Source organism: Chionomys nivalis, chromosome 11 (genome assembly GCF_950005125.1).
Source record: "Chionomys nivalis chromosome 11, mChiNiv1.1, whole genome shotgun sequence".
NCBI lineage: Eukaryota > Metazoa > Chordata > Mammalia > Rodentia > Cricetidae > Chionomys > Chionomys nivalis.
This window is the reverse complement of record NC_080096.1, coordinates 25,888,506-25,914,819: the sequence shown is the minus strand read 5'-3', so window position 1 is coordinate 25,914,819 and position 26,314 is coordinate 25,888,506. Positions and strand designations below refer to the sequence as shown.

The 26,314-nt window shown below is 53.5% G+C and overlaps 1 protein-coding gene across 1 annotated transcript; it reads left to right on the top strand.

The window, feature by feature from the left end:
* The first annotated feature begins 394 nt into the window (after positions 1–394).
* Col8a2 (collagen type VIII alpha 2 chain) lies at positions 395–25,129 on the top strand. The gene is made up of 4 exons (XM_057784429.1): positions 395–522; positions 11,687–11,752; positions 20,737–20,934; positions 21,474–25,129. Exons 3-4 carry the CDS (start codon positions 20,754–20,756, stop codon positions 23,390–23,392), a joined length of 2,100 nt encoding a protein of 699 aa, XP_057640412.1. The 5' UTR covers positions 395–522; positions 11,687–11,752; positions 20,737–20,753; the 3' UTR covers positions 23,393–25,129.
* Positions 25,130–26,314: the final 1,185 nt, after the last annotated feature.

Genomic DNA, 26,314 nt, shown 5'->3' with positions numbered 1-26,314 from the left:
CCCTGAAGGTGTCATCTAACCAACTTCAGCAAGGCCCTTGCCTGCCTTCGTGGCTGCACCCGCTCAGCTCCCTAAGGTCAACCGGCCCATCATGATCTCCTCTTGTTCCCCTTAGTCTTCCTGGCTCAACCTAGGTCACCGTGTTGGGGGAGCCTTGTGTGGATTCCTTAGGAATTGTACCCCACAGACCACTCCATGCACCCCACCCTCTTTTTCAGTGCCAGTGTTCCCTTGACAGGAAGCTGTCTAGGGTCGGGGTCTACGGAGCTCTGAGGCTGCGGGCGGGTTGTGCTGCGGGCGGGGCGTGAGCCCTTGGCTGTGGCTGTGGAAAGAGCAGGGCGGAGGCCCCGCCCCACCGCGCCCCTCCCGCCGCCCGCCCACTCGGCCGGGGCGCGGGGTAGCGGGCAGAGCAACGAGGAGTTCCAGGGGCTCGGACGGGACCCCGACGACGCCCCGGCCCCGAGCCTGCGCCATCCGGGTCGCCCTCGAGAGCCGGAGCGCCCCTCGGAGGCCTCCCTGCAGGTAAACAGGGGGCAGTGCTGCTGGGGTTCGGGTTGGGGGGTTTCGAGGGCCAGTTGCTGTCAGGTGTCCAGCCCGGACGGGGCACGGCACCTCAGGCCCTAGTGTGGGGACAGGACCTGGGGGCGACTAGTGCTGGGGGTTGGCCAGAGGGTGAGGGGAAGCCCACCCATTCCCTGGATGTAACGAAGATAGAGCCCCTTGTTTCCTCCTCCAAAACCGTGACTCGGGGTGTCTCTTCACTTCACCTATAAAACGGGAATAGCAAAACTGCCTTCGTGGTGAGGTAGCGGAGAGGGGAGGTGAGGGGACTCAGCTTCCACCTCACCCCATCTTTCTCCCTATCTTTCTGCCATTTCTGCTTCTCCAGCGACCTCCAAGTTACTTGGGTTTTCTGTCTCTACCCCAAGTTCTTTCTATTTTGGGTAACCTGGCAGCCTCTACCCGACACCGGAGGCTGAGGTTCTGAGGAATGTCCCTGCCAGAGGCTCTGCACCCCCATTCCCATTGAGACTTGTAGGGATTGAGGGGGTTGTGCCTGGTCAATAGCAGCTGGAGTCCCAGGTCCTTGGAACAGCTTTTTGGTATCTCCACCACACAGATCCCAGGAGGCTCCCAGATAGAGAACAGCTAGTCAGCCAAAAAGCTTCTGGAATTGAACCCAGGACAGATCCCTCTGAATTTGCCTGGAGTGTGCGTGTGCACTTGTGTATGTATCTGCTAGAGACACCTTGTACAGAAGAACAGGCTAGATCCCTCGCACAGAAATGCCTCTGAACTTGCGGGTGCTCTACCGGCCCTGACGTCTTCTTTGCTGTGGCACTGCCTGCTATAGTAAAGCAACTTCCCAGAAGCTATGGTGGGCTGTGGGGCAGGGGTATTGGAGGGGGTTCAGAGATAACTAAGATAGCAGATCCTCACTATCCTGAGTGAGGAGCCCACCCCCTTTGTGGGGGCCACAGGGAGAGCTAGCAGTCTTGGTGGGAACAAAGATTCAGGGCTAGCCTTTCCTGGGGTGGATGACCCAGAGAGACTTGGACTAGAATCCCCTAAAAAGATAAGCAGCACAAACCAGTCAGATGCAGCCACGCTCCCTCCCACTGAGACTCACACAGTCACACACCGAATAAAAGACTCATTAAGACACACAAGACCATAGTCTTACTACAAATGGTAAAACAATGACACGCATGTGCACACGCAATCTCCAACAGACACACAGCAAGCCCCATGTGGTCCAGCTGAGCATACTTCCACAGGATAGTGTGCACACACACAGGTTCGCACTCTTCTGCTCACCAGGGTCTCTCTGGTTTCACTTGGTCTACCCCAGTGAACATGAGTGTTTCCACTCTGGCCCAGAGGAAAGGAAAGAATGGGAAGGGAATGTGTCTCTTAGCAAGCGTGGGGGGGGGGATGCCAAATACATACAGCGGTCAGTCCAAGCCCCCAAACCCTACCAATTCCCTGCACAGGGCCCTAGCCAGGCCAAAGGATGTGAGCCCAATTTCCCTGCCCTGCTGGCCCTCAGCTTTCTCCAGAACCCCAGTGACAGGCATGGGGCTCTCTACAGAGAAGTAGAGCCTCAGGTGAGCTGATCCTAAGGTACTTACAGAGTTGGGTGGATGAACTAGAGGCACAGGCATTTCTCATATGGGGTGCAGCTGTGATCTCTGTGTGCCCGTTGAGGCACACAAAGAGGTGAGGTCCTATGCAAGCCAAATGCAGGGCTGAGTATGGGGAGAGAGGGTCAGAGGTGACGCAGGCTCTCAAAGATAGAGATTTGTCAGTGGGGCCACACAGTAGGGAGTTGAGGGACCATACTATTTTGAAGTCAGGGTTCTCTAGAGACTGGGTGTGAGCTGCCTAGGTGTGTAAGCTGGGAGTGACTGGCTGATGAAGGGAACGGCTTCCTCTTCCAGGCAGGGAGATCTTGGAGGACCAGGTGGTGTGAGGAGAAAGGTGATGGTAGCTAAAGTGGGTGGTTGCCATGACGATGAGAGGAAGGGGTTCATGAAGATGTACTCGTCTAATTACGGGGACAGCAGAGGGCAGGCTGGGAGCCTTGTGTTACAGCACTGTGGCCTGTCCCCACAGGAGACAGGTGCACAGGAGACAGGAGATTGGCTTCCAGTTGTATAAGCTGTAAATGAGTGGGGACTGGAGCTAGGTGTGGCCATGAGTTGGGGGTCACTGAGCGTGTACAGGAGTCTGGGTGTGTCTACAAGGCCAGGAAGTGCACACAGGTATGCAGACATGAGCCAGGGAAGCCATGCTCTCTGAAAGAGAGGTCTCAATCCCTCTGTTCTCTGGTCGCTTCTAGAGTAGGAAGGGGATAGCCAATTCACATGCAGTTTGAAGAGTTGACCCTCGCCGTCTCTGTGTCTCAGCTTCCCTATTGACAAAACCCCTTTCTGGGGGTCATGGTTTGCTTGTGGAAAGGTGACCGGGAGGGGTGGCCCTAGGTTACTTTTGTTATAGGGATAGCTCTCGGAACTTTCTTTTTTTTTAAAAAAAAAAAATATTTATTTATTTATTATGTATACACTATTCTGTCTGTGTGTATGCCTGCAGGCCAGAAGAGGGCACCAGACCTCATTACAGATAGTTGTGAGCCCCATGTGGTTGCTGGGAATTGAACTCAGGATCTTTGGAAGAGCAGGCAATTCTCTTACCCTCTGAGCCATCTTTCCAGCCCCTCTTGGAACTTTCTGACCCGTGTGCATCCCACCTCCCTGGTTGAATCTTGGCACATAGGAGTGTTGACCCCGTATCATCCAAATAAAAAACGTAGGAACTTTTGAATGGGACACTGTTTCCATACAGATGGATGGGTGTGCCTGTGTTGGGAGCGTGGAAAGGCCTGTGGCGGGGACAGGCAGCTGGTGAGCACCTCATGGGGAGAGCCAGGCCAGCATTACTGGCCGTCTCTGGGATGGGATTAGAGACTCCGGTCGGGTCGTCTGTGGCTCCACAGCAGCCAGAGGCAGAAGTGACAGCGAAGGCCAGGCTTTTCTCCACAGTTTGCTTTCTCTCACAGGTCTAGCGGGGAACTGGGGTGGAGAGAACCTCATCATACTACCCAACACGCTAATGTTTCTCTTTCTTTTTAAAAATAATGTATTTATTAGGGCTGGAGAGATGGCTCAATGGTTAAGAGCACTGATTGCTCCTCTAGAGGACCCAGTTCAATTCCCAGCACCCACATAGCAGCTCATAATGGGACCTGACACCTATGGCAAAATACCAATATATATAAAATAAAAATAAATAAAAAATGTGTTTATTGTATGGCTGTTCTGCCTGAGTGCATAACTGTGCACCACATACATACAGTACTGTTGGAAGCCAGAGTGAATGTTGGGTCCCAGGAAACTTGAATCACGGACAGTTGTGAGCTACCTTGTGGGTGCTGGGAACTGAACCTGGGTGCTGGGAACTGAATCTGGGTCCTCTGGAAGAGCAGCTAGTGTTTTTAACCACTGAACCATCTCTCCAGCCAAGACACCCTATAATTTCAATTCCTTTTTTCTTTCTTTCTTTCTCTCTCTCTCTCTCTCTCTCTCTCTCTCTCTCTCTCTCTCTCTCTCTCCTTTTTTGGTTTTTTGAGACAGGGTTTCTCTGTAGCTTTGGAGCCTGTGCTGGAACTAGCTCCTGTAAACCAGGCTGGCCTTGAACTCACAGAGATCCACTTGCCTCGGCCTCCCGAGTGCTGGGATTAAAGGTGTGCGCCACCACCGCCCGGCCCTCTTTCTGTTTCTTTTGAGAGTGTAACAGTTAAGAGTTGGTTGGGAATTTAGCCCTCTGTTCATGTAGTTCTAATCCTGTAGCACTAGTGCAAGGCAGGGCTAGATAAATGTTCACCTAAAGAGCAGGGGAAGGGGTGGCCCTGTTAGTTAGTTGCCAGCCAATTTGTTGAATGCAGGGCTGTGATGACACCCATCTCTAGTCCTTCGCATTGACCAGAGTTTCTTCGCTTTGGGGACCCTCAGGCTCAGCATTTTCAGCATGCTAGGCATCTCTCTAACACAAGATGGCTTTTCTTTTTTCTCCCCTCCCTCCCCGAGAGGTACCAGAAAGTCAAGCCCATGGGGAGAGTTTGGAAAGGAAGGGTATCTGAGACCTCTTAGTGGTCCCTGGCAGGGACACCTGGCAGTGAGGGACACCAGTTCCTCCAAGCAAGGGCTCTGAGCCCAGGGTCTTGGCCTCACCTGTGGTTCTTGACTGGCTGTGGTGAGAGCTCAGTGACCGTTCTTTGGAGATGAGCTGGTGATACTGGCCTGGCCATCCCTGGAAACTGTGTGGGAGCCGTTTCTCCTCTGCATGTTCCCAGGAGCCCACACTCTTCTTTCCTTTTTTTTTTTTTTTTTTTTTTTTTTTTTTTTTTTGTGGGTCCCCCTATGTAGCTCGGGTTGACCTGAATCTCTCTGTATAGCCCAGGCTGACCATAAACCCACCATCCTCTTGCTCCAGCCTCTTGAGAGATAGAATTACAGGCGTGAGCCACCACGCCTGGCTGAGGCCAACTTTCTGGCACCCACCGCTTCCAGCATCCCAGTCCTTAAGACCAGGAAATTCTCCCTTCTGTCTAGCCGCCTTCTCTCCCACTGTGCTGGCTGCTACAGAGCTTGCATGGGTCCTCCAGGCCACGCTCCTGACAGGCGACCACGGGCTTATTAGTTCGCGGCAAACATTCTTCTCATAGTTCCTGGAGCACAGCAAATCTGCTGCTTAGCCAGGAATGCAGAGGTCCCTCCTGCAGTGGCAGCAGGGACTGGGGAGGGGGTGGAAGTTCTGGGGGTGAGCCAAGCTGGAGATGTGCTGAGGGGATGTGGAGACACCCCCCTCTGGGAACACTATGCCTCAGCTGGAGGAACAAGATGGAAGGCTGTCTTTTGCATCTTTGGACTTACCCAGCTTGGCACCGAGCTCTGAAACCGTCCTGTAGTGGCTTGCTGATGAACTTGGGCAAGTGACCCCCCTCTGCCTCAGTTTCTCATCTGTAAAGTGGGATTTAGAGCCCATGTCTGCTGGGAGATGTCATGGTGGAGATCTTTTAAGTAATTGCAGTGGACATGTATTGAGTTCCTGTGTGACAATTTAGACTAAGTTCAGGATACAAAGGTAGGTTTTTTTGTTTGCTTGCTTGCTTTTGGTTTTTTGAGACAGGGTTTCCCTGTGTAGCCTTAGTTGTCCTAGGTTGTAGACCAGGCTGGCCTTGAACTCACAGAGATCACGCCTCTGCCTCCTGTTGGGATTAAAGGCTTGTGCCAACAAATACCAGGCTCAAAAGTAGTGTGTTTAATCTTCACACAGATTCTAGGAAGCAGAGACTGTTTACATATCACTGATGAAGGAGTAAAGACGCTGACCCGTGAGGTCCTAAGAATACATGCAAGGTGCTGACGAGATGGCCCAGCAAGTAAAGAAGCTTAGTCGGTGTCAAGCGTGATGACTGAATTGGACACACAAGTCCCACATGGTGGAAGGCAAAAACTGACTCCCAAAGTTGTCCTCTGACCTCCACACTGGCTCCATGGCACATACAACCCTTTACCCTTAATTCATAAATGAATATTTAAAAAAATAAGTTGTGTAGTATAGTCGAGTCTGCTGACACAGGAGGATTACTGTGAGCTTGCGGCCAGCTTGGGCTTCATAACGAGACCCTGTCTCAAACAAACTAATACATAACCAAAAAAGCCAGCTTCCCATGGTATGTAAAACACGAAGATCAGGGGTTCAAAGGTATCCTCGGCTACAACTGAGTTGAAAGCCAGCTAAAAGACCCTGCCTCAGGTAAATCTCTGTGAGTTCGAGGCCAGTAGGACAGGCTCCAAAGCTACAGAAAAACCCTGTCTCGGAAAAACCAAAAAAAAAAAAAAAAAAAAAAAAAAAAAAAAAAGAGACCCTGCCTCAAACCAAACCAAACCACATTCATGCAGCTCTTGAGTGATTCTTGAGCTCATGAGTTTTAAAAATGAGACTGTTGGGTCTGGGGAGATGAGCCAGTGGTTACGAGCACTTGTTTCTCTTGCAGAGGACCAGGGTTTGATTCCCAGCACTGACAGGATGGCTCACAATCACCCATACCTCCAATTCCAGGACCAAACTTCCTCTTCTGGCCTTTGTGGGCAGCAGACGTGTAGGTGTGAACATATACCTGCAGGAAAAATCACATATAGAAATAAGTCAATCTGGGGGGAGGGGGCAATATGTGGGAGGAGGGGGAGGGAAATGGGAAACGGGGAGCAGTTGGAAATTTTAAGTAAAAAAGAATAAAAAAAAAAAGAAATAAGTCAATCTAAGCCAAGAATTTTTAAATTGAGGCTATAGTGAGGACCTGCCCACAGTGGGACATAGAAATGGACCCTCCTCTGATGAACACCGAGCTGAGTTTTCCTCCCCCAGCCCTCAGGCCCTTTGAAAAGCTGTGGTGAGAGCCCAGCCTGACACCAGGCTAGCCTACTTGGGGACTCTGCAGCTCTCAGAAGTTGCTAGGTGGGGTTCAGCCTGACCCTCCCATATCTAGTATGGGATTTAGCTGTGCAAAGGGGAGATGTCACCATGGAGAGGTGGAAGAAGAGGATTAGGGCATTGAGAACAGAGAAGCATTGAAGAAAGCACAGCCAGGGCCATAGTGCACCCATCCACCCAGTTTCTGACTGTTATAGCATCTTGCGGGGGACACTCCTGATGCCCTCAGTAGAGGCTGCCCAGTCTGTGCCCAGCTTTGCCTATCTAGAGTAGTATTACCTGGGTAGGGTAGCAGCATGGGTAGGGTAGAGTGGATTTGGCAAGCAGAACCCTAATCTTTTTTTATTTTTTTATTTTTTTTAATTTTTTTTCGAGACAGGGTTTCTCTGTAGCTTTTTGATTCCTGTCCTGGAACTAGCTCATGTAGACCAGGCTGGCCTCGAACTCACAGAGATCCGCCTGCCTCTGCCTCCCGAGTGCTGGGATTAAAGGCGTGCGCCACCACCGCCCAGCTCAGAACCCTAATCTTTAGGAAGCCCAAGTATAGGAACTATATGGACACTTAAGGATGGGCAAGATCTGCCTCCCCTAAGTGGACCTTGGAGAGTAGATGTGGCCCCTTTGGGTCTCCATGCTCTTCCCCAGTGAAGTGGGACAGCAATACCAGCCTTGCAGAGCTGGGGGAGGGGGCAAAGGGGAGGTGAGATGGCTCAGTGGGTAAAGGTGCTTTCCCCCAAGCCTGGCAACCTGTTTGATGTCAGGACCCATATGATGGAAGGGGAACTCAACTCCTGAAAATTTTGTCTGATCACGAGGTGTGGTGGCACACACCTTCGATCCTAGTACTCGGGAGGCAGAGGACCTCTAAGTTTGAGGTCAGCCTGGACTACAGAGTGAGTTCTAGGATTGCCAGGGCTACGCAGAACAACCTTGTCTTGAAAAAGAAAACAGAAAGAGAAGGAAAAGAGAAAATTATCTCTGACCTGCACATTTGTGAGTTGTGGCATGCATAGCCCTCCCCCACAATAATAAAAAAATGTAATAAAAATGTTTTTTAAAGTTATGCCTGGGACATGGCCAGTGCTGGTCTGTGTGTAGTATGGATTTAAAGACTATTATTTATTTAGTGGTGCTGGGGACTGAGCCCAGGACCTTGTTCTTTCTAGGTGTTCTTGGGATTTAGAGACTATTCTGACACAACCATGGGTAGAGGAAGTGGGAGCCAGCTTTAGGTTGGGCCCAAGTTTCTGACCCAGATACTCACGGTTTTCCTCAGCTGAACCCAGGCAGCCCTCTCAAGTGAAGGCACCTGTACAGACCATGGTTCAAAGCCTGGGCCAGCAAGATGGCTTAGCAGGTACAAATGGTTGCAGGAGAAGCCCAGTGACCTGCGCTTGATCCCCAGAACCCATGTGGAAGGAGAGAATCAGTTCCTCAGAGTTGTCTTTTGACCTCAAACACGTGAGTGTACATATGAGCCTGGGCACAGATTTAAAGGGGGTGGTGCTGGGTCAGTGGTAAAGATCACTTGGCCTTGAACATCATATGCAGGCCACGTAGCTGAAGATGACTTTGGATCTCTGATTCTCTGGCTTCTTCCTCTTGAGTCCTATGATTACTGGTATATGCTACCTCCCTGAGTTTAAGTAGTGTCGGGGACTGAATTCAGGGCTTTGAGCATGCTAGGCAAACACTCTGCCAAGTGAACTGCATCCCTAGTACTAGTTTGTATATGCATACATATGTATTGTAGTATATGTATATGCGTACATATGTATGTGTAGTATATGTATATGCATACATGTGTATGTGTAATATATGTATATATGCACATATGTGCAGTGAGTGTATATATGTACATATGTATGTGCAGTAAATGTATATATGCACACATGTATGTGCAGTAAATGTATATATGTGCATATGTATGTGTAGTATATGTATATGTGTGCATATGTATGTATTTGTATATGTGTACATATGTATGTGTAGTATATGTATATGCATACATGTGTATGTGTAGTATATGTATATATGTGCATATGTATGGGCAGTAAATGTATATATGCACATATGTATGTGCAGTATATGTATATATGTGCATATGTATGTGTAGTATGTGTATATGTGCATATGTATGTGTAGTATATGTATATATGTGCATACGCATGTGTAGTATATGTGTGCATATGTATGTGTAGTATATGTACATGTGTGCATATGTATGTGTAATATATGTATATGTGCATATGTATGTGTAGTATATGTATATGTGTACATATATATGTATTTGTATAGTGTACATTTATCTGTGTGTACATATGCGTATGTAGTGCTAGGGGGTAAAACCAAGCCTTATGCTTGGCCAGTGAGCTCTATCCTGTCTCCCTAGCTTTTTAAATTTTAACCCCCTTTGTCCCTTGTGTGTGTTGGGGAGTTGCCACACACACCTTCAGTTCTGTTCTCCTGACCTAAATGCCCGTCCTCACCCCCGGCCAGTTCAGTTCATGTTGGTAGCCAAAACTCAGATCCAGCCTAGATCAACCCCAGTGGGGTAGGTGGGTGGGAAGTTTGCACTGAGTGGTACAAACTGCCCACCAGGCCCAGCAGCCAGGTCACAGCAGCCAGGCCAGGAGCTCAGAAAGTGGCCTCGCTGGGATTCTGGTGTTTACTGAAGTCAGGGTGTTCAGGGCTCAGCAAGGTGGAGAGCCAGCCAGGAGGTGCAGCAGGCTTTGGCATCAGGCTGTTTGTGCAGCCACAGAGAAGGCCAGGCTGTCAGAGTTTCCATGGGATCGGGCAGAGGCAAGCAAGCAGCTGGGGGAGAGAGTGACGAAGCCTCAGTTCTTCCTGCCAGGTGGGCTGGCTGGGTGTCCCCTCTTTATCCACCCAGGAGTCATGTCTGGGTCTGGACAATAGCCCCAAACTCATCTAGCCTAGGGAATTTTACAAATATTTTGAGACAAGATCTCGTGTAGCCTAAGATGCCCTTGAACTCACGTGTGGATGAGGATGAGCTGAATTCCTGAGTCTGCTGCTCCACTTTGCAAGTGCTGGGTTGACAGGCATGTACCACTATATCTGATTTACGCAGTCCTGGGGATCAAACCAAGTGCCTTGTGTGTTAGGCAAGCATTCTACCAACTACATTACATCCTGAGCCCTGAGCTACAGCTTCTGACAGAACCTTGGTGCCCTGTCTAGCTGAGGCACAACTGGGGAACTCTGCCACTCAGAGCTCTGGCCATACTCACCTCCCCAACTCCACTGCCTTTAATGGCTCCCTACTGATTTCTAGTGGATGCAAGTGTGACTTTCAAAACTCATCTCCCTGCTACCCCAGCTCCCAGTTCCTGCTGGTCTCCGACTCCACAGACTTCTAGATTATCCCCAGACCTCCCAAGCATCTCTAGACCACTCCCAGACCTCCTAAGCATCTCTTGAGCATCCCCGGATCTCCCAAGGATCTGTAGACCATCTCCTGATCTCCCAAGCATCTCTAGACCATCCCCTGATCTCACAAGCATCTCTAGACCATCCCTGGATCTCTCAAACATCTCTAGACCATCCCCAGACCTCCCAAACATTTCTAGATCATCCCTGGATCTCTCAAACATCTCTAGACCATCCCCGGATCTCCCAAACATCTCTAGACCATCCCTGGATCTCTCAAACATCTCTAGACCATCCCCAGACCTCCCAAACATCTCTAGACCATCCCTGGATTCCCCAAGCATCTCTAGACCATCCCCGGATCTCCCAAGCATCTCTAGACCATCTCCGGGTCTCTCAAGCATCTCTAGAGCATCCCCAGATCTCCCAAGCATCTCTAGACCATCCCTGGATCCCCCAAGCAACTTCCTGAAATTTCTCCACTCACCTCATCTGCTGCTCAGATTTCTCTTCCTCTTTCAGAGTTCAGCTTGAATGTCCCTTCCTCCTCCAGGAAGCCTTAGGGGAGCTCACAGTGAGGTGGAGGGACAGTGATCTCTGCTCTGTGCTGCCCAGGGATCTTAGCCAACTGTGTGTGTTGGGAGCGGGTTGTTTATTTAAGACAGGGTCTTGGGAGCTGGAGAGATGGCTCAGAGGTTAAGAGCACTGCCTGCTCTTCCAAAGGTCCTGAGTTCAATTCCCAGCAACCACATGGTGGCTCACAACCATCTGTAGAGGGGTCTGGTGCCCTCTTCTGGCCTGCAGGCATACACACAGACAGAATATTGTATACATGATAAATAAATAAATATTTAAAAAAAAAAAAAGACAGGGTCTTACTGTGTAGATCGGGCTGACCTTGAACTCACAGAGATCCACTTGAGTACTGTGATTAAGGACTAGCCACTTTTGTGATGGCCTTTTGATTGATGCTCCCAGCTTCTCCAGGGCAGGGGTGGAGACCTCAGTATGAACTTCTCTAGTCAGATCACTTCCCCATCTTAAGGGTCACCCCCAGTCAATCCTAATGTAGAGAAAGGACTTAGCCAGAACAGCTGGGCACACGTCTTAAGGGTTCCTCGGTGTAGGGCTGTCACTAAGTGTGCATAGAGTGAAAGAGGGGGAAATGGGTCCCTGGCACTAGGCTGAGGAGGGGGCCCTCCAGCGGGGCTCCTGGTCAGGTGCCACAGCTAGCTGGGGGAGGTTTCCCACGCTTTCTCCAGGCATGCTCTCACTGCCCCTGTCCTTTATTTCCCCCCAGGCCCTGCTTCTGCTACAACCTTCGTGGCCCCTCCCACCTAAAAAAACCAAAAAAAACCCCAAAAAGGTAAGCTAGACCTGGGCGGGGTTTTCTCACATCCAAGTTGGAAGAGAAGGTGTTTGTTGCCCTGTAAACTCACTGGCTCCTGCTTCAGCAGCAGCCACACCCAGGCCCAGGGTGCCCTTGCTGACCGCTTCTCCAGCAGGTGACCTCAGCTCTTAGCGCTGTAAAACCCCGGCCCAAGTCGGAAGCAGCTTTTTCTCATTTGTGAACTATCTAGCTCCGCTCCTTGGCGCGGCCCTGTTTGCTTGGCTGTGCCCGAGTGCAGTGGCCTGGCCGCACTCCCGCCGGCTCCCTCTCTGTCCAACCCGGCCTCTCCTGTTGCCGCCGCCGCCACCACGCAGGGAAGCCGCGAGGCCCAGGAATCTTGGCCGGCTGGAGCAACAGAGGCCGAGGGTGGCGCTCCGGAAAAGGCTGCAAATGGGAACCAGAAGGCGAAGAGCTGGAGGCTGAGGAGGGCCGGCCTGCCGGGGCTGAGGCTGGGTGGCTGCGTCTGGAGACCCTCCAGTTTGTTTTGGTCAGAGGCTCAAGACCTCAGCTGGAAGCCAGCACAGCTTGCCACCCGCTAAGCCCATAGCCCCTGATGGAAGGAGCCAGTTTCTTGGTTACCTGCCAGAGGGTGCAGTGGCCAAGAGGTCATCTGTCTCAGCCTGGAGATTCTTACCTCCCTGTCTGGAGGCTTGGTGGCAAGGAGATGTTCCTCCAGGGGATAACAGGTGTCTAGACTCAAGTCGGCCGAGGCTAGGGGCGGGGCATTAAATGTAGTCACCTGTAAGGAGGGAGGGCTAGCCTTTTGTGGCCCAGGCCTAAGGAATCAGGAAGGGCAACAGAGAGCCGTCCCTGATAAGAATGCCTGGGGTTGAGCCCCAGGTGGAAGGTGGCCAGGTCAGGGCCAGCCCTGGAGCCCCATCCCCATCCCCACATCCCCCAGCTGCAGGCTCTCTTGAGTACTTCCTCGAGTGATGCTGAAGGGAGGGACTGAGGTGGCCCTGAGAGGGGGGTGCTGGGAAGGCTACTTGAAGGAAGGGGCACTCAGGAGGGACTTTGGGAAGTTTGTTTGGAAGAAAAAGGAAGAAAGGGGTCCTAGGCAGAGAGGGTCACGTTGGCAACTATGGGAAGGTGGGTAAGGAGTTGAGGACACCCAGGGCTGTGGCTGCCTGGAAGCAAGGCCAGCTCCACCCACGAGTCCAGGCTTCACCTGCAGGTAGTGCCTTTCTTCTTCTTCATCCGTGTGCCACTAGATGGCTCGTCCTTTCTGCGACTACTACGCAGCCTTCCCCACTGGGATGGACGTGTTTGCATCCCTCTGCCAGCATCTGCCCCTACCTCCTAGTGACCCTGCTACCCTCTATCTCAAATCTCCTTCCAGGGCTGTTCCCTAGACGGAGGTCCCCTGTGCGCCAGGTGTGGGAACTGCAGCCTGGAAGGAGAGATGCCGTGAGCATAGGTGTGCTCCTGAGCTGACACCCACCTGGGTGATGAGGTCCCGGGCAGCTCTCAAGCTTTAGGGCAGCCCTTACCCACACATTTAAACTAGGGGGCTGAGTCAGAGAGATGTAGGCACTCAGACCCCCACCCCCACCCCACTTCTAGCCAGACCTCATCCATGGAAGCAAACAGTTAAGGTCCAGCATTCACAAGTATGGCCGTCCACACTGGCCTTGCAGAAGGCCTTGTCAACTGACCAGCAAGCACCTCCCAATTTGCAGAGCTGGACCTCAGTCCGAGGATGGGCGAAGATGGGAGGAGTCACAGGCGGCGATGCTTAGGCAGTGGTGATGGTGACAGGCACACAGGTCTGAAGGGTTTGAAGGTGACAACAGACACAGAAGAGGACTGAAATGGCCCTTAGTGCCCCTGCCCCAGGTTCCCGCAGTGGGACCTCAGTGGTTGTTCAGCACGTTGATGGCACCTCCACCCACTCCGTGGGTCCTCCTCCAGAGGCCACACGAATGGCAGAACAACATAGCTTTATCCTGCTAGGAGCCAGTAGACAGTACAGAGCAAGTGAGAGAGCCATGGGCAGAGCTGTGGTGGCAGGTGGTCCGCAGACAGGACCCATCTGCATAGCCTAGGAGATGCAGGGGTTGGGTCTACGCCAGCCACATACATCCTGATAATCTGGTACAGGCTGTGGACTGGGAAGTGTTGTTGAAGTCCATCAGGAAAATGTGGAGGACAGCAGAGCCCCGTGGCTGGTCCAGTGGGCTCTGGCAGAGTTACACACACACACACACACACACCATTTTTTTTTTTTTTTGAGACCTGTAACCCAGCCTAGTCTCTTGAATTCACTACATAGTCAAGGATAACCTTGAACTTCTCCTGTCTCTGCCTCCCAAGTGCTGGAATCAAAGGCGTGCGCCACCACCTGCCCGCCAGTCTGGATTGTATTTTGGAGTATGAGGTCTCTATCTGGGCCGAGGCTGTAGGGGAAGGAATAGAATTGAAAGGGATAGAGTCGGCAAGACTGGATCCGTGGCCTGAAGGGAAAGGAATAGGGGTGTTAACATATAGTTGCGTAGGATGTAGAATGGTGGCCTCCCAAGAGCCTTCAGGAAAGGACCAAGTGGGCTGGAAGGGAGGGTAGTCTCTCCTAACCCTGCCAAGGCTTTGTAGGGGTGTAGAGCCTCCGTTACCATATAAGGAAGGAAGGGCCAGCAATGATGTTCAGATTTTTATCCTGGGCACCAGGGGTTGGGGGAATAGGAAGCAACCAGAGGAAATGACAGCAGCGTGGGAGGCGGAGCTAAAGAACAGTGGGAGGGGGAAGCTGGTGACAGGTGTGCCAGGACTCCGGGACTCCGGGACTCCGTGTTGGAAGCTGGAGCTGCGGACAGCCGCAGGGATACCTGGAACTGCCAGGACAGTCCACAGGCCATGAGCCCGAGCCAGCGCGGGTGAAGCCTGGCTCTGCGGGCAGGCAGAGGAAGAGGGTCGAAGCTTGTCAGGGAAGGGACGAAGAAAACGGTGCCTCGGGGCGCGCAGGGATATGCCTGAACTGAGGACAGGTGGAGCAAGTGACTGGAAGCCACAGGGTTGGCGTCCACCCTAAGCTCCTGAGGTGGGGTCTGGCCTTGGGTAGGAGACCACCTTCCTTTTGGGACTCAGGGAAGGGGAGAGTTTAGAGTTTACAGTGGAGGTTGAGGGCCTGAGGTTAGGGTTATATCCTCTGCTCACCCCGGGGGGTCCTTAGTTCAGTTGTCTTCAGAGGTCTCTACAGACAAGCCTGGTCGGTGTTCTGTCTCGACTAACCAGAGAAAGGTCTAGAAGGGCAGGAAGTGGACATTCAGACTTCATTTCTCAAGACATTAGGCTTTGGATGGAGGCTAGATGTCACTTTGCAGCAGGAGGGTATGTGGCTGGATTGAGGGCAGGACGTTCTGGCCCTCAAGGGACAAGCCAAGACAGCACACCTAGAAGGTCTGGTGGCTCCTGAGACCTCAGTTGATCTTTTTGCTGAGGACACTGAGGTTCAGAGAGGTTAAATCACTTGCCCAGTATCACCCAGCTGTAAGTTCCTGCGCTGGGAGGCCAAGGGGCTGCCTGGCTCTAGGAGGGACTGGGAGATGCCGTCACCTGACAGGTGAGGGAAGACAGGGGCGCCAAGAGACCAGGGAGAGAGGAAGAGGCTGGGGGAGTGGGGACCAGGCACCGGGCAGGGGCTCTGCAGAACGTCTCCTCCACAGGAAGCGGCTCGCAGCATACCTGTGGTTTGGCGGAGCGGCCGCCGCGCCTCCCCGCCGCTGCTCGCGGAGCCGCCGTCTGGGGTGCTGGGGCCTGGATTCTGCTCGGGTCGGGTTCCACCCGTCCCCACCGCGGGGCGGGGTCACAGCAGCCTCACCCTGCGCCCTCCCTCGGGCCTCTCTGCACCTCGGACGAGACAGCTCGCTCCGGGGTGAGGTATGGAGCGGGGACACACCTGAGACCGGAGCCGGGGGAGGGGTCCGGGGAAGGGAGCGGTTGGCCAGCGCCTCCTCCCACCTGGGTCTGGAAGCCCCGGGGCGCCCGCTCCCAGCCTGTCTCCTCCGCCTCCCTGGGAGGAGGCCAGGCTGCCCCAAAACGCTGACTTGGACAGAATGGTGTTTTACGGCGATTTGTTGAAAAGGGGGGAAATCCCCGTTAAGGATTTGCAGCTGTCCAAACACCGCGTCTGCCCCGCCGCCGCCAGGGCTCAATCCCCTGAATCAGCGTCTCCTGAACGCGTCCCACCTCGAGGCTCCGCGCCCCTGCCAGCCCTAGCCTTGGTCTGTCCACACCTCCGGAGAGGTCACCAGAGAGTGTGATGGCTTGCCCGAGGTCACACAGCCAGTCGTGGGCAGAGATGGCTGGAGTCTCAGGACTTGCCACCTGATCTTTGACCCTCTAAGTTGGGCAATAATTCCATCTGGGAGAACAAGTAACAGAAAAATTGTCCCCTTTGTTCCACTCTTCTGGAGCAAGACACGTCTGTGCAGAGACGCTCTTCAGGTTGTCGCTGGGGAAAGGTTTTTGCTGTGTTCTTGATTGGTTGATTGAGATATCCTTGTCTCAGTCTTGCCAAATAGTCAAGGATGACCTAGACATTTCTGTGCCCCTCCTGCCCTTGCCTCCTGTTTTCTGAGATTACAGGTATGTGCCACTATATCTAGCATTGTGTGTTAAGTCTGACGGTGAGTTGAGTTGGTCACACATTGTGGAGCCTCGCTGTGTGCCAGCTTGGCCATGTGGGGACTGGGAGAGGAGGAGAGCTAAATCAGGACGGAAGAGCTGAGCCTGGCTCCACAGACGCAAGGCTGGGTGAGACAGCCAATGCGCTGGGTGTCTCCAGCAGGTGGAGAAGCACCAAGGGGGCGCAGTAAGCAAGCGCAGCGTCTTGCGGCCTGGCACACAGGTCCACACAGCGCCACCTCCAGGTCATTGCCTCTTTCTTCAGCCCCTGAACAGGCTGTGCCCAGCCTGCCTGGAAGAAGGAGTCCTCTTGGCGCTGGCTGCTTTGCTGGCTGGCCTGGCTCCCATGGCAGGAAACCCTAGTGGTTAAAGCTTGGCTTTGTCACAGGCCTCTGCCCTAGCCTTGTTGTTGCTGTCCCCTACCCTGTGCAAGAATCGCTGTGCTGCTCTGAGTCTGTTTCCTCACCTGCAGCACCTTCCTTGTGGAGAGGCCCACAAAAATTAAGCCATTGTTTGAACAAAAACCTTCTAGGTCATGCCTTCTCCATCACTTCCCTCATTCTCCAAAGACATGCCTGGTACCAGACCTGTCCTGATCTCCTGGAGGGAGTCTCTCTCTGTCTCTCTGTCCCTGGCTCTGTCTTTGTCTGTCTGCCCATCTGTCTGTCCGTCCGTTTGTCTCTTGCACACACACACACACACATCAGTGTTGGGTAGAAGTTGCTGGAGTGTTAGGAGCTATGGGGAGGAGTCAAAGGCACTATCTGTAGGACCCCACACTAAGCAGAACTCAAAGCTCTGGGTGCTGGGGGTCCTGCTCCTGGCTAGACTGGGATGTTTCCTTTGGTACCATGCCTGCCTGGGCACCTTCCTGACTCTACCGTCCATTACCACTTCCTGAGTGTGGGAAATCAGGACTGTTCTGGATCTCTTCTGATGGTGCCCTTGACCCCAGCCTAAAGCAAGTCGGCAGCCATCTTGGCTCCCTCTGTTACCAGCTTTATCCTCAGTCCCCTTCCTCCACGCTTTCCCTCTGCTCTCCCACCCCTGCCCACCTGCCAGACAGAACACTCTGGCTCTAGACAGGTGTGCACAGCTCTCTCCGAGTGCTCTAGCTCGCACAACTAGTGCAAGAGGGCCTGCTCTGCTTGCTGAGGCGAGGGAGGTGGGTAGAGGGCGGGGCTTCCCTGCCCAGGTTTAGGGTCTATCTGAAGCCCGTTGACGAAGCCCTTCAATCTGTTTCCTCTGCTCTGGACCACAGTAGCGTCCTCAGGGACTGTGGGCTGTAGTGAGTATTCTATGTGAGCTGCTGGGGCAGCTTCTGGGCATCTAAGAAGAGGGTCGCTGGGTCTTGGCATCAGCCACAGCCTCAGGCTAAGGGTGGAACCCACAGCCTCACACATGCTAGGGAAGCCCCCTCCCGACACCGAGCTGCAGGAAGCTCCAGTGATTCTCTTTCCACGTCCATGGCATAAGGGTCACCTTCACGTGGACTCACTGGGCTCCGTGAGATCAGCTTGAGCTTGGCACAAAGGGACCCACAGTGACGGGTCTTACTGTCAGACTGAAGCTCAGGGTGTAAGGGGTCTTTGAGGTCACAGAGCTGATGAGTAATGGTGCTGGGATTTGAACCCAGGAGTGGGGCAGTGGCTCCGTGGAGCTTCCCTGCAGTCCCCTGTCCATTCCTGCTAAGAGCTGGGTGATTTTAAACAGGGAGGGATGGCGAATGCATTTCATGTGTGAAGAGTTCAGAGGAGGCATGGCCAAGGCTTTAATATTTTTTTCCAAGATGGTTTCTCTGTGTAGCCTTGACTGTTCAGGAACTTGCTCTGTAGAGCAGGCTGACCTCAAACTCAGAGATCTGCCTGCCTCTGCTTCCTAAATGTGGGGATTAAAGACATGTGCCATCGCTCTGCTGATTTTTTAAAGTTTAAACATTTTTAAAATAATTTTTTATTATTCATGTGTGTGGGTGTTTTGCCTGCATGTATGACTGTGCACCATGTGTGTGCAGTATTCACAGAGGCCAGAAGAGGGCACTGGGTTCCCTGAACTGGAGTTGCCACAGTTTATTTGCTGGGAATCCAGCCTGGGTCCTGAGGAAGAACAGCCAGTGCTCTTAACAGTTGCGTCACAGGCCCCTGCCGTTATCTTATTTATCTGTTCCAAGGGAGCATCTTTGGGAAGAGCATCCTTGTACTTTCTTTCTCATTGCTGTTTCTTCTGGTAGCTGTTTTGTGACAATGACTTCCTTAAGGGCATACTCTGCATGGAGCACATCTATAGGCTGGGACTGTGGCTCCAGAGCCCTGGGTTCAATCCCTAGCACCCTCTAAGACCCAGTGTGGTGCACTACACCCGCAATCCCAACGCCTGGGAGGTCGAGGTAGGAGGGTCAGGACTTCCAGGTTGTCCTCAGCTATCTGCCAAGTTGACACCAGCTTGGATTATATGAGAACCTGTCAGGAGGAGGAGGAGGCGGCAGTGGTCAGGAGGTGGTTGGCACACGGCTTGGCTTTAATCTCAGCACTCAGGAGGCAGAGGCAGGCAGATCAGTCTGTGAGCTTGAGGCCAGCCTGGTCTACATAGTAAGTTCCATGATAGCCAGAGCTGCACAGAGAAGCAAAGAAAACTTTCTTTTCCTTTGCATGGGGCTACAGATGGTTGTAAGCTTACATGTGGGTGTGCAGAACCAAACCTGGGTTGTCCGAAGAGCAGTGAGTCAGTGCTCTTAACTCCTCAGCCCTTCTTCCTATCCTCTGTGCCCCATTTTAAAAACCATTTCTAGGGCTGGCAAGATGCCAGCAGGTAAGGGCACTTGCTGCCAGGCCTGATGAGCTGAGTTCGATCCCTGGAATCCACATGGTGGACAGAGAGAACCGATTCATGCAAGTTGTCCTCTGACTGTGACATTTATACCATGACACATGTGTCCCTCCTTCAAATAAATAAAACGTAATTAAAAAGGCATCTTTAAAAAGTAGTTCACGGGAGAGGAAATGGGAGGAGAGGAGGGAGGGGAAACTATGGCTGGGATGTAAAATAAATAAATTTAAAAAGCTAACACACACACACACACACACAGAGTAGTGCATTGTGTGGAGAGTGCGCACTTTGTGGTAGCATTCCGGTCAGGTGATGGGAGGCTTGCCTTCACTTGGGTCTGTTATGTGTAATGTAATGCCATGAACAATTGCATATTCTATGTATTACCCCAGTTCATCTGCCCAGATCCCTCTCTAGTGAGTAATCAAGCTGGAGAATCCAGACCCCGGGCCTTGTTCTTTGAGTTCAGCTAAGTGCGGTGGATAGCACAGGGTGGGGCACAAAGGTGTGTGTGAACTGGCAGAAGGCATTTTGGAGGAAGGGGCCTTGAAGGATGAGCAGAGGTAAAACTGACACCACTGGAAGAATCAGCAGATTCAAGGGCCTGGAACTACGACCAGGGGCCTGGGAGCTGTCCTGTAAGGACTCCTGGCTCACAGAGTAAAGGTTGGCGGGAAAGGAAGGGATGGCGAGGCCAAAGATAAGGCTTTGGTTCCTGGCAGGATGGAGTCCAGAAGGATGTCAACATGATAGAGAATCATGAGGACCCAAGTCAAATTCCAGACCTGCCTCCCCTATATCATCATCTGGAATCTGGGGGTTCCAGTGACACCAATATGCCGGTGTTGAGATAACTGTATTTACATCTCCGAAGAGCCCCAGTGGTACCTGGAAGATGTATATGCAGGGGTTTGCTTTAGCAAGGGATGTGCTGAGTTGAGCTGGTTTGTAGCATGAATTCTAAATGGCCTTAACAAATGAAACCTGGAGTCAGGTAACGGGGGTGAAAGGTGACAGATCAGAGAAGCAGAGCAGCCAGCTACTAGAGAGTTCTTACCTCTACTAACGCTCAGACCGAAGGGGCGATCCTATCTCTGTGAATCCTCAGACTGCATCTCCAGACTAAATACTATTTCAAAGAAACCTCAGACTGCATCTGAGCTCCTGTCTCCTCCCATCTTATATTCCTCTCTCCACACAGCCATAAACCATATCACTTTCCATCTCCACCTCCCTGGTGCTGGGATTAAAGGTGTGAGCCACCACCGCCTGACCTCTAGTAGCTTAGTTCTACACTCTGATCTTCAGTCAAGCTTTATTTGTTAAAACAAAAAGTATCACCACACTGGTTCTCTAGAAGGTTCTGTCTGGTTGGGAAGTCTAGCCTGGGGGAGACAGATGCACTCAGAAGAGGTTTATTTTCAGATCCCTGCCTTGGAGATTTGCTTTCTGATAACAGCTGAGCCCCTGGTCCTAGAGGCCGGCTTAGTGATGCCTTCCCCTTCTCTCTGCAGCGTCATCCACAGAGGCCATGCAGGGGGCTCCAATGACCCTGCCTTCGCTGCTATTGTTGCTGTTGGGGTGTGGGCCAAAGGTATCCTCTGGCGGCGGAGTTGGAGGCGCGGCAGGCTATGCCCCGGTAAAGTACGTGCAGCCCAGGCAGAAAGGACCAGTGGGACCGCCTTTCCGCGAGGGCAAAGGCCAGTACTTGGGTGAGAGCCTCCCTACTCAGTACCTAAGCCAGCTCCCCGGCTCCCTAAGCCCCTCCAGACCCTTGAGACCTTAGCTTCCCAGTGTCCAGCAGAAATTCCGACTCCACTGTTTCATCCTATGGCTGGGCCAGGGCTTCTCAGCCTTAGAAACTGGCTGTGGTAGTCTCCATAGGGGGTGCAGGAAGGTAGCTAGGTAACGGAATGACTTGACTGGTCTGTAAAGCGGGTTCCTGGTGCCACCTGGTGGCCGACCAACAGGTCTTGCAGTCATACATATTCTAAGTTCATTGGGCAGGGTCTGGCTGGTTAGTTGGGTACGGGGAAGTCCTGGAGGAGGACACCTGAGGCAATCCCCAGGACAGCAACTGGACCCCTTTGGACTTCCTCCACTGTGGAGAGGAGCTCTGGGAGTGGGCTCTCCGAGTCGTGCAAAGCCTCGTTTCCCCCCACTGCTCTTCACACTGCCTGAGGGGAATGGGTAGATGAGGTTCCCAGCTTCTGTTGACCAGGCCCTGACTGTCCCCTTCTCTCTCTTTCAGAAATGCCTCTGCCGCTGCTGCCAATGGACTTGAAAGGAGAGCCGGGCCCCCCTGGGAAGCCAGGACCCCGGGGTCCCCCTGGGCCTCCTGGCTTCCCAGGAAAGCCAGGCACAGGAAAACCTGGGCTTCATGGGCAGCCAGGCCCTGCTGGCCCCCCTGGCTTCTCCCGGATGGGCAAGGCTGGTCCCCCAGGGCTCCCAGGCAAGGTTGGACCACCAGGACAGCCAGGGTTGCGGGGAGAGCCAGGGATACGAGGGGACCAGGGCCTCCGGGGGCCCCCAGGACCCCCTGGCCTTCCTGGTCCTTCAGGCATTACTGTCCCTGGAAAACCAGGTGCCCAGGGAATGCCAGGGCCTCCAGGTTTTAGGGGGGAGCCAGGACCCCAGGGAGAGCCTGGACCCCGAGGTGATAGGGGCCTCAAGGGGGATAATGGGGTAGGCCAGCCAGGGCTTCCTGGGGCCCCTGGGCAGGCAGGTGCCCCTGGGCCCCCTGGGCTACCTGGTCCAGCTGGCTTGGGCAAACCAGGTTTGGATGGGCTACCAGGAGCCCCAGGAGACAAAGGTGATTCTGGGCCCCCTGGGGTTCCAGGCTCTAGGGGAGAGCCGGGAGTTATGGGTCCAAAAGGCCCCCCTGGGGTAGACGGTGTGGGGGTACCAGGGGCAGCAGGGATACCAGGGCCACAGGGCCCAGCAGGAGCTAAAGGGGAGCCAGGGCTCCGGGGCCCCCCTGGATTGATAGGCCCTGTTGGCTATGGGATGCCAGGAAAACCAGGACCTAAGGGAGATAGGGGCCCAGCTGGGGCCCCAGGGCTTTTGGGGGACAGAGGTGAGCCAGGAGAGGATGGGGAGCCAGGGGAGCAGGGTCCACAGGGCCTTGGGGGTCCGCCTGGCCTTCCTGGGTCTGCAGGGCTTCCTGGTAGACGTGGGCCTCCTGGACCCAAGGGAGAGGTAGGACCTGGAGGTCCCCCAGGAGTGCCTGGCATTCGGGGTGACCAAGGGCCTAATGGCCTGGCCGGGAAGCCTGGGCTCCCTGGTGAGAGGGGACTTCCTGGGGCTCACGGACCCCCTGGACCAACTGGGCCCAAGGGTGAGCCAGGTTTTACAGGTCGCCCTGGAGGGCCAGGGGTGGCAGGGGCCCTCGGACAGAAAGGTGACCTGGGGCTTCCTGGGCAGCCTGGCTTGAGAGGCCCCTCTGGAATCCCAGGACTGCAGGGCCCAGCTGGCCCTATTGGGCCCCAGGGCCTGCCAGGCCTAAAGGGTGAACCAGGTCTTCCGGGGCCTCCAGGAGAGGGAAAAGTGGGGGAACCTGGCACTGCTGGGCCCACAGGACCCCCTGGAGTCCCTGGCTCCCCAGGACTCACAGGTCCTCCTGGGCCCCCTGGGCCTCCTGGCCCTCCTGGTGCCCCTGGGGCCTTTGACGAGACTGGTATTGCAGGCTTGCATCTGCCCAACGGTGGCGTGGAGGGGGCTGTACTGGGCAAGGGGGGAAAGCCACAGTTTGGGCTGGGGGAGCTGTCAGCACAGGCCACTCCGGCCTTCACTGCTCTGCTCACCTCTCCCTTCCCTGCCTCAGGCATGCCAGTTAGGTTTGACCGGACTCTCTACAACGGTCACAGCGGCTACAACCCAGCTACTGGTATCTTCACCTGCCCTGTGGGAGGCGTCTATTACTTTGCTTACCATGTGCATGTCAAAGGCACCAATGTGTGGGTGGCCCTGTACAAGAACAACGTGCCGGCCACCTACACCTACGACGAGTACAAGAAGGGCTATTTGGACCAGGCGTCTGGAGGGGCTGTGCTCCAGCTGCGGCCCAATGACCAGGTGTGGGTGCAGATGCCCTCAGACCAGGCCAACGGCCTCTACTCCACTGAGTACATCCACTCCTCCTTCTCAGGATTCTTGCTCTGTCCCACATAACCTGTGGGGGGCCCTGCTGCCCTGGCCTCCTCCTCTTTAGCAATAGAGAGACCTTTCCAGTTCTAGAGATGGCCATTTGAAGAAAACAACCAACAGCTCAACAGAGGCGGCGGTGGCCTTGGCCCGAGGAGACGGACCTGTTTTCCCCGTGTGTAGGCCGAAGTGGGTTCTGGAAGAGGTTGGCCTAATTTCCTTTCCCCTGGTGCACTGTAGGGGTTGCACCCTGTTCTGGACCTGTCTGGTCTGCAGGCAGCACCCTGGAGCACTCAGGCCGGCCCCCTTGTGAGCCCTGGAAGCTGTTGGGAGAGATGATTTTCCTGTTGGCATTAGACGCACGGAACGGGCCAGGGGTGATGCCTGTGTTCACTGGGCCTCTTCCAGCTCCCCGGAGGCCTCCAGCAAATGACATTAGGTTCCCTGAAGTCTTTGTTTCCTTCTGGGGAGAAGGAAGAAGGGAATGGGGGACCTGGAGGCAGTCAGTTTGACTAGACCCCCGGAATGATCCTGGTGGGGACAGTTGTGTGGCCCCTAAAAGACTCTGGAAGCAACCGTCTGTAGAGGTCTGTGAGGGGACAGGGGCATGGAACTGAGGCAGTCTGGTAGCTCTTCTGTTTCCCTGGCTATCCCCATTGGCGCTGGCTTTTTAACGTGAGGGTGGACAGCCCTGGGCTGAGATGGAACTCTGTAGTATCCCTGCGATTGCAGAGCCAACCAGGACAAGTGATCAGCAGACATGAGTGCCCCTCTTACCTGCTGGGGGTAGGCTAATTTTCTCATCATCAGACCGTTAGGGGACCCTTGCCAACCCCAAACCGAGTGTCTTCAAGAGCGCCTGTCTCTGGCCCTCTGCACAGAGGCACATGGTGAAGACTTAATAAGAACTGTGCTGTGGAGATTTAGTGTCTGCCGGAGGGGCTCATCTGTGAGCACTTCCTTCTCTCCGCCCTCTGCTTCCAATTTCCTGTTCTAAGCAGGGTAGGGCCCAAGAGGCTGAGGCTCTGAAAGAAAGGATGCCAGCAGGCCCCACTGGAATGAGCTGGCTCTGGAGGCTTCCACCACCCTCCCTAATCACAATGCTCCTGCAGGGAAACAGGCGAGCTTGCTTCCTAGCTTCTTGGCCCCCAGTTCAGGCTGGGGTCAATGCTGGGGGCAGGGATGGCTGATACTCTTACCTGTGTAAGGATGGCTGCTTTCTTCGTGGTCCATGACCTTCCTCAGTTCTCACCTAGTCAGCCTGCATCACTGTACCGAGTGTGAATCTGGGACACTCAAGAGGTAACCTATCTTGTGCTCCAGTTTGTGCCCATTCAGCTGTGCCTGCCGATGGGCTGAGGGCCCAGGGCCCAGCCTCCTCCCCTGCAAAGCAGCCTAGTTAACTGCTTACTTCAGCTCCCGAAGAGGGAGCCTGCCCCTGCCAGCAAGGAAAAGCTCTGCCCAGGGCTCAGTGTGCTTTTCTGCCCAAGAGAATCAATTAGTGAGTCAGAGCATCCCTGCTGGGCCTTTTGTTCAGCCTCCTCCTTCCCAGGGTCAAAGCCACTAATCTGATGTGTTAGGGATGAGTTCTGGTGGGCAGTGGTTAGTCGACTCTGAGGGAGCCCCAAAAGTTGTATCAGAGCCTTTAGGGAAGGGGTGGCAATTTTGCGGTGTTTGCGGGTGGGAGCTGTAGGTGTCATTGAGCGATTCTGACAATGTCAGGCTTTAACGTGACGACTACACTTACCTTGTGCATTTTTGTATTCTGGCTTTTTTTTTTTTTAATTTAGGTTTTTCCACTTGTGATTTCATTTCTAACCTGGTGTAGGAAGTTTCTCTCTACTTATCATGAGCCCCATGTCAGGTTCAGGGAAAACGCACTGGGGAATCAGGAAAATGGGATTTCTCTCTGAAAACTGCAGTACTGACTGTATGGACCATCCCCAATAAAACCTGTTGTAGAAACACTGCTGTGACCCTGACCTCAGTCCAGAGATGCCTCACGGTGTCCAGGCACTTCTCTGGCCTCTTGAGTGCCCCCTTCCTTATGGCGTCCCATGTAGGCTCTTGAGGCTCCCCTGCTGCCTCAGCACCACCCAGCACACTTGGAGGCATTCTATGAAAACGAAAAGGCAGTGGCTGGAGGCGGACTGAACTTCACTGGAACATTCCTGTAAGCTCTCGGGAGCAGTGGAGCATGGCGATTGGCTCAGCACCCCAAGGGCCAAGTTACAGCATCTGATACAAATTATGAATGAAGCTGTGGTTCTGTGGTCCTGAGGACGGGGTAGGGGGGCTGTCCTGAGCAGAAAGCACCTGTCCACAGCTTGCCAGGGGACCAAGGACAGCAGACCTGATAAAAGCCATGCCCTGTTACTGGCCTATGCTGATGGAAGTCACCTGTCTCATGTTCCTGAAGCCTCAGGCCAACCCCTGAGCTAGCTGCGCATGCTTGTCCCTTCACTGAACCTGTGAGGATGCTCAGAGATCACACTCATGGTTTGTGGGAAGGTGTCTTTTCAACTCTGTTTTTTTTCCAAGACAGGGTCTACTTTGTAGCTCTGGCTGTTCTAGAACTCACTACATAGACCAGGCTGGCCTCAAACTCACAGAGTTCTGCCTGCCTCTGCCTCCCCAGTGCTGGGATTAAAGGCGTACACCACTACTCCTACCATCAACTGTCCTTTGTAACAAATAGTATAAAAAACTTCCTTGCAAACCAAGGCCTTCAGCCTGGGCCCCAAGACACAGGAGGCATACAACACAGTTCACTGGGATACCTGGCGTGACACCCCACTCCCATCAGAGGTGGGTGCTCTGTACCACTCTACAGGGCATCCAGGTCAGAACAATCGTCTTGTTTCTATCCAATCTCAAGCAAGGCATTTGCCCAGATGCCTTGACAGCAGTGTGTGACCTCCAATAAGAAAAGTCACTGATCAGGCCCAC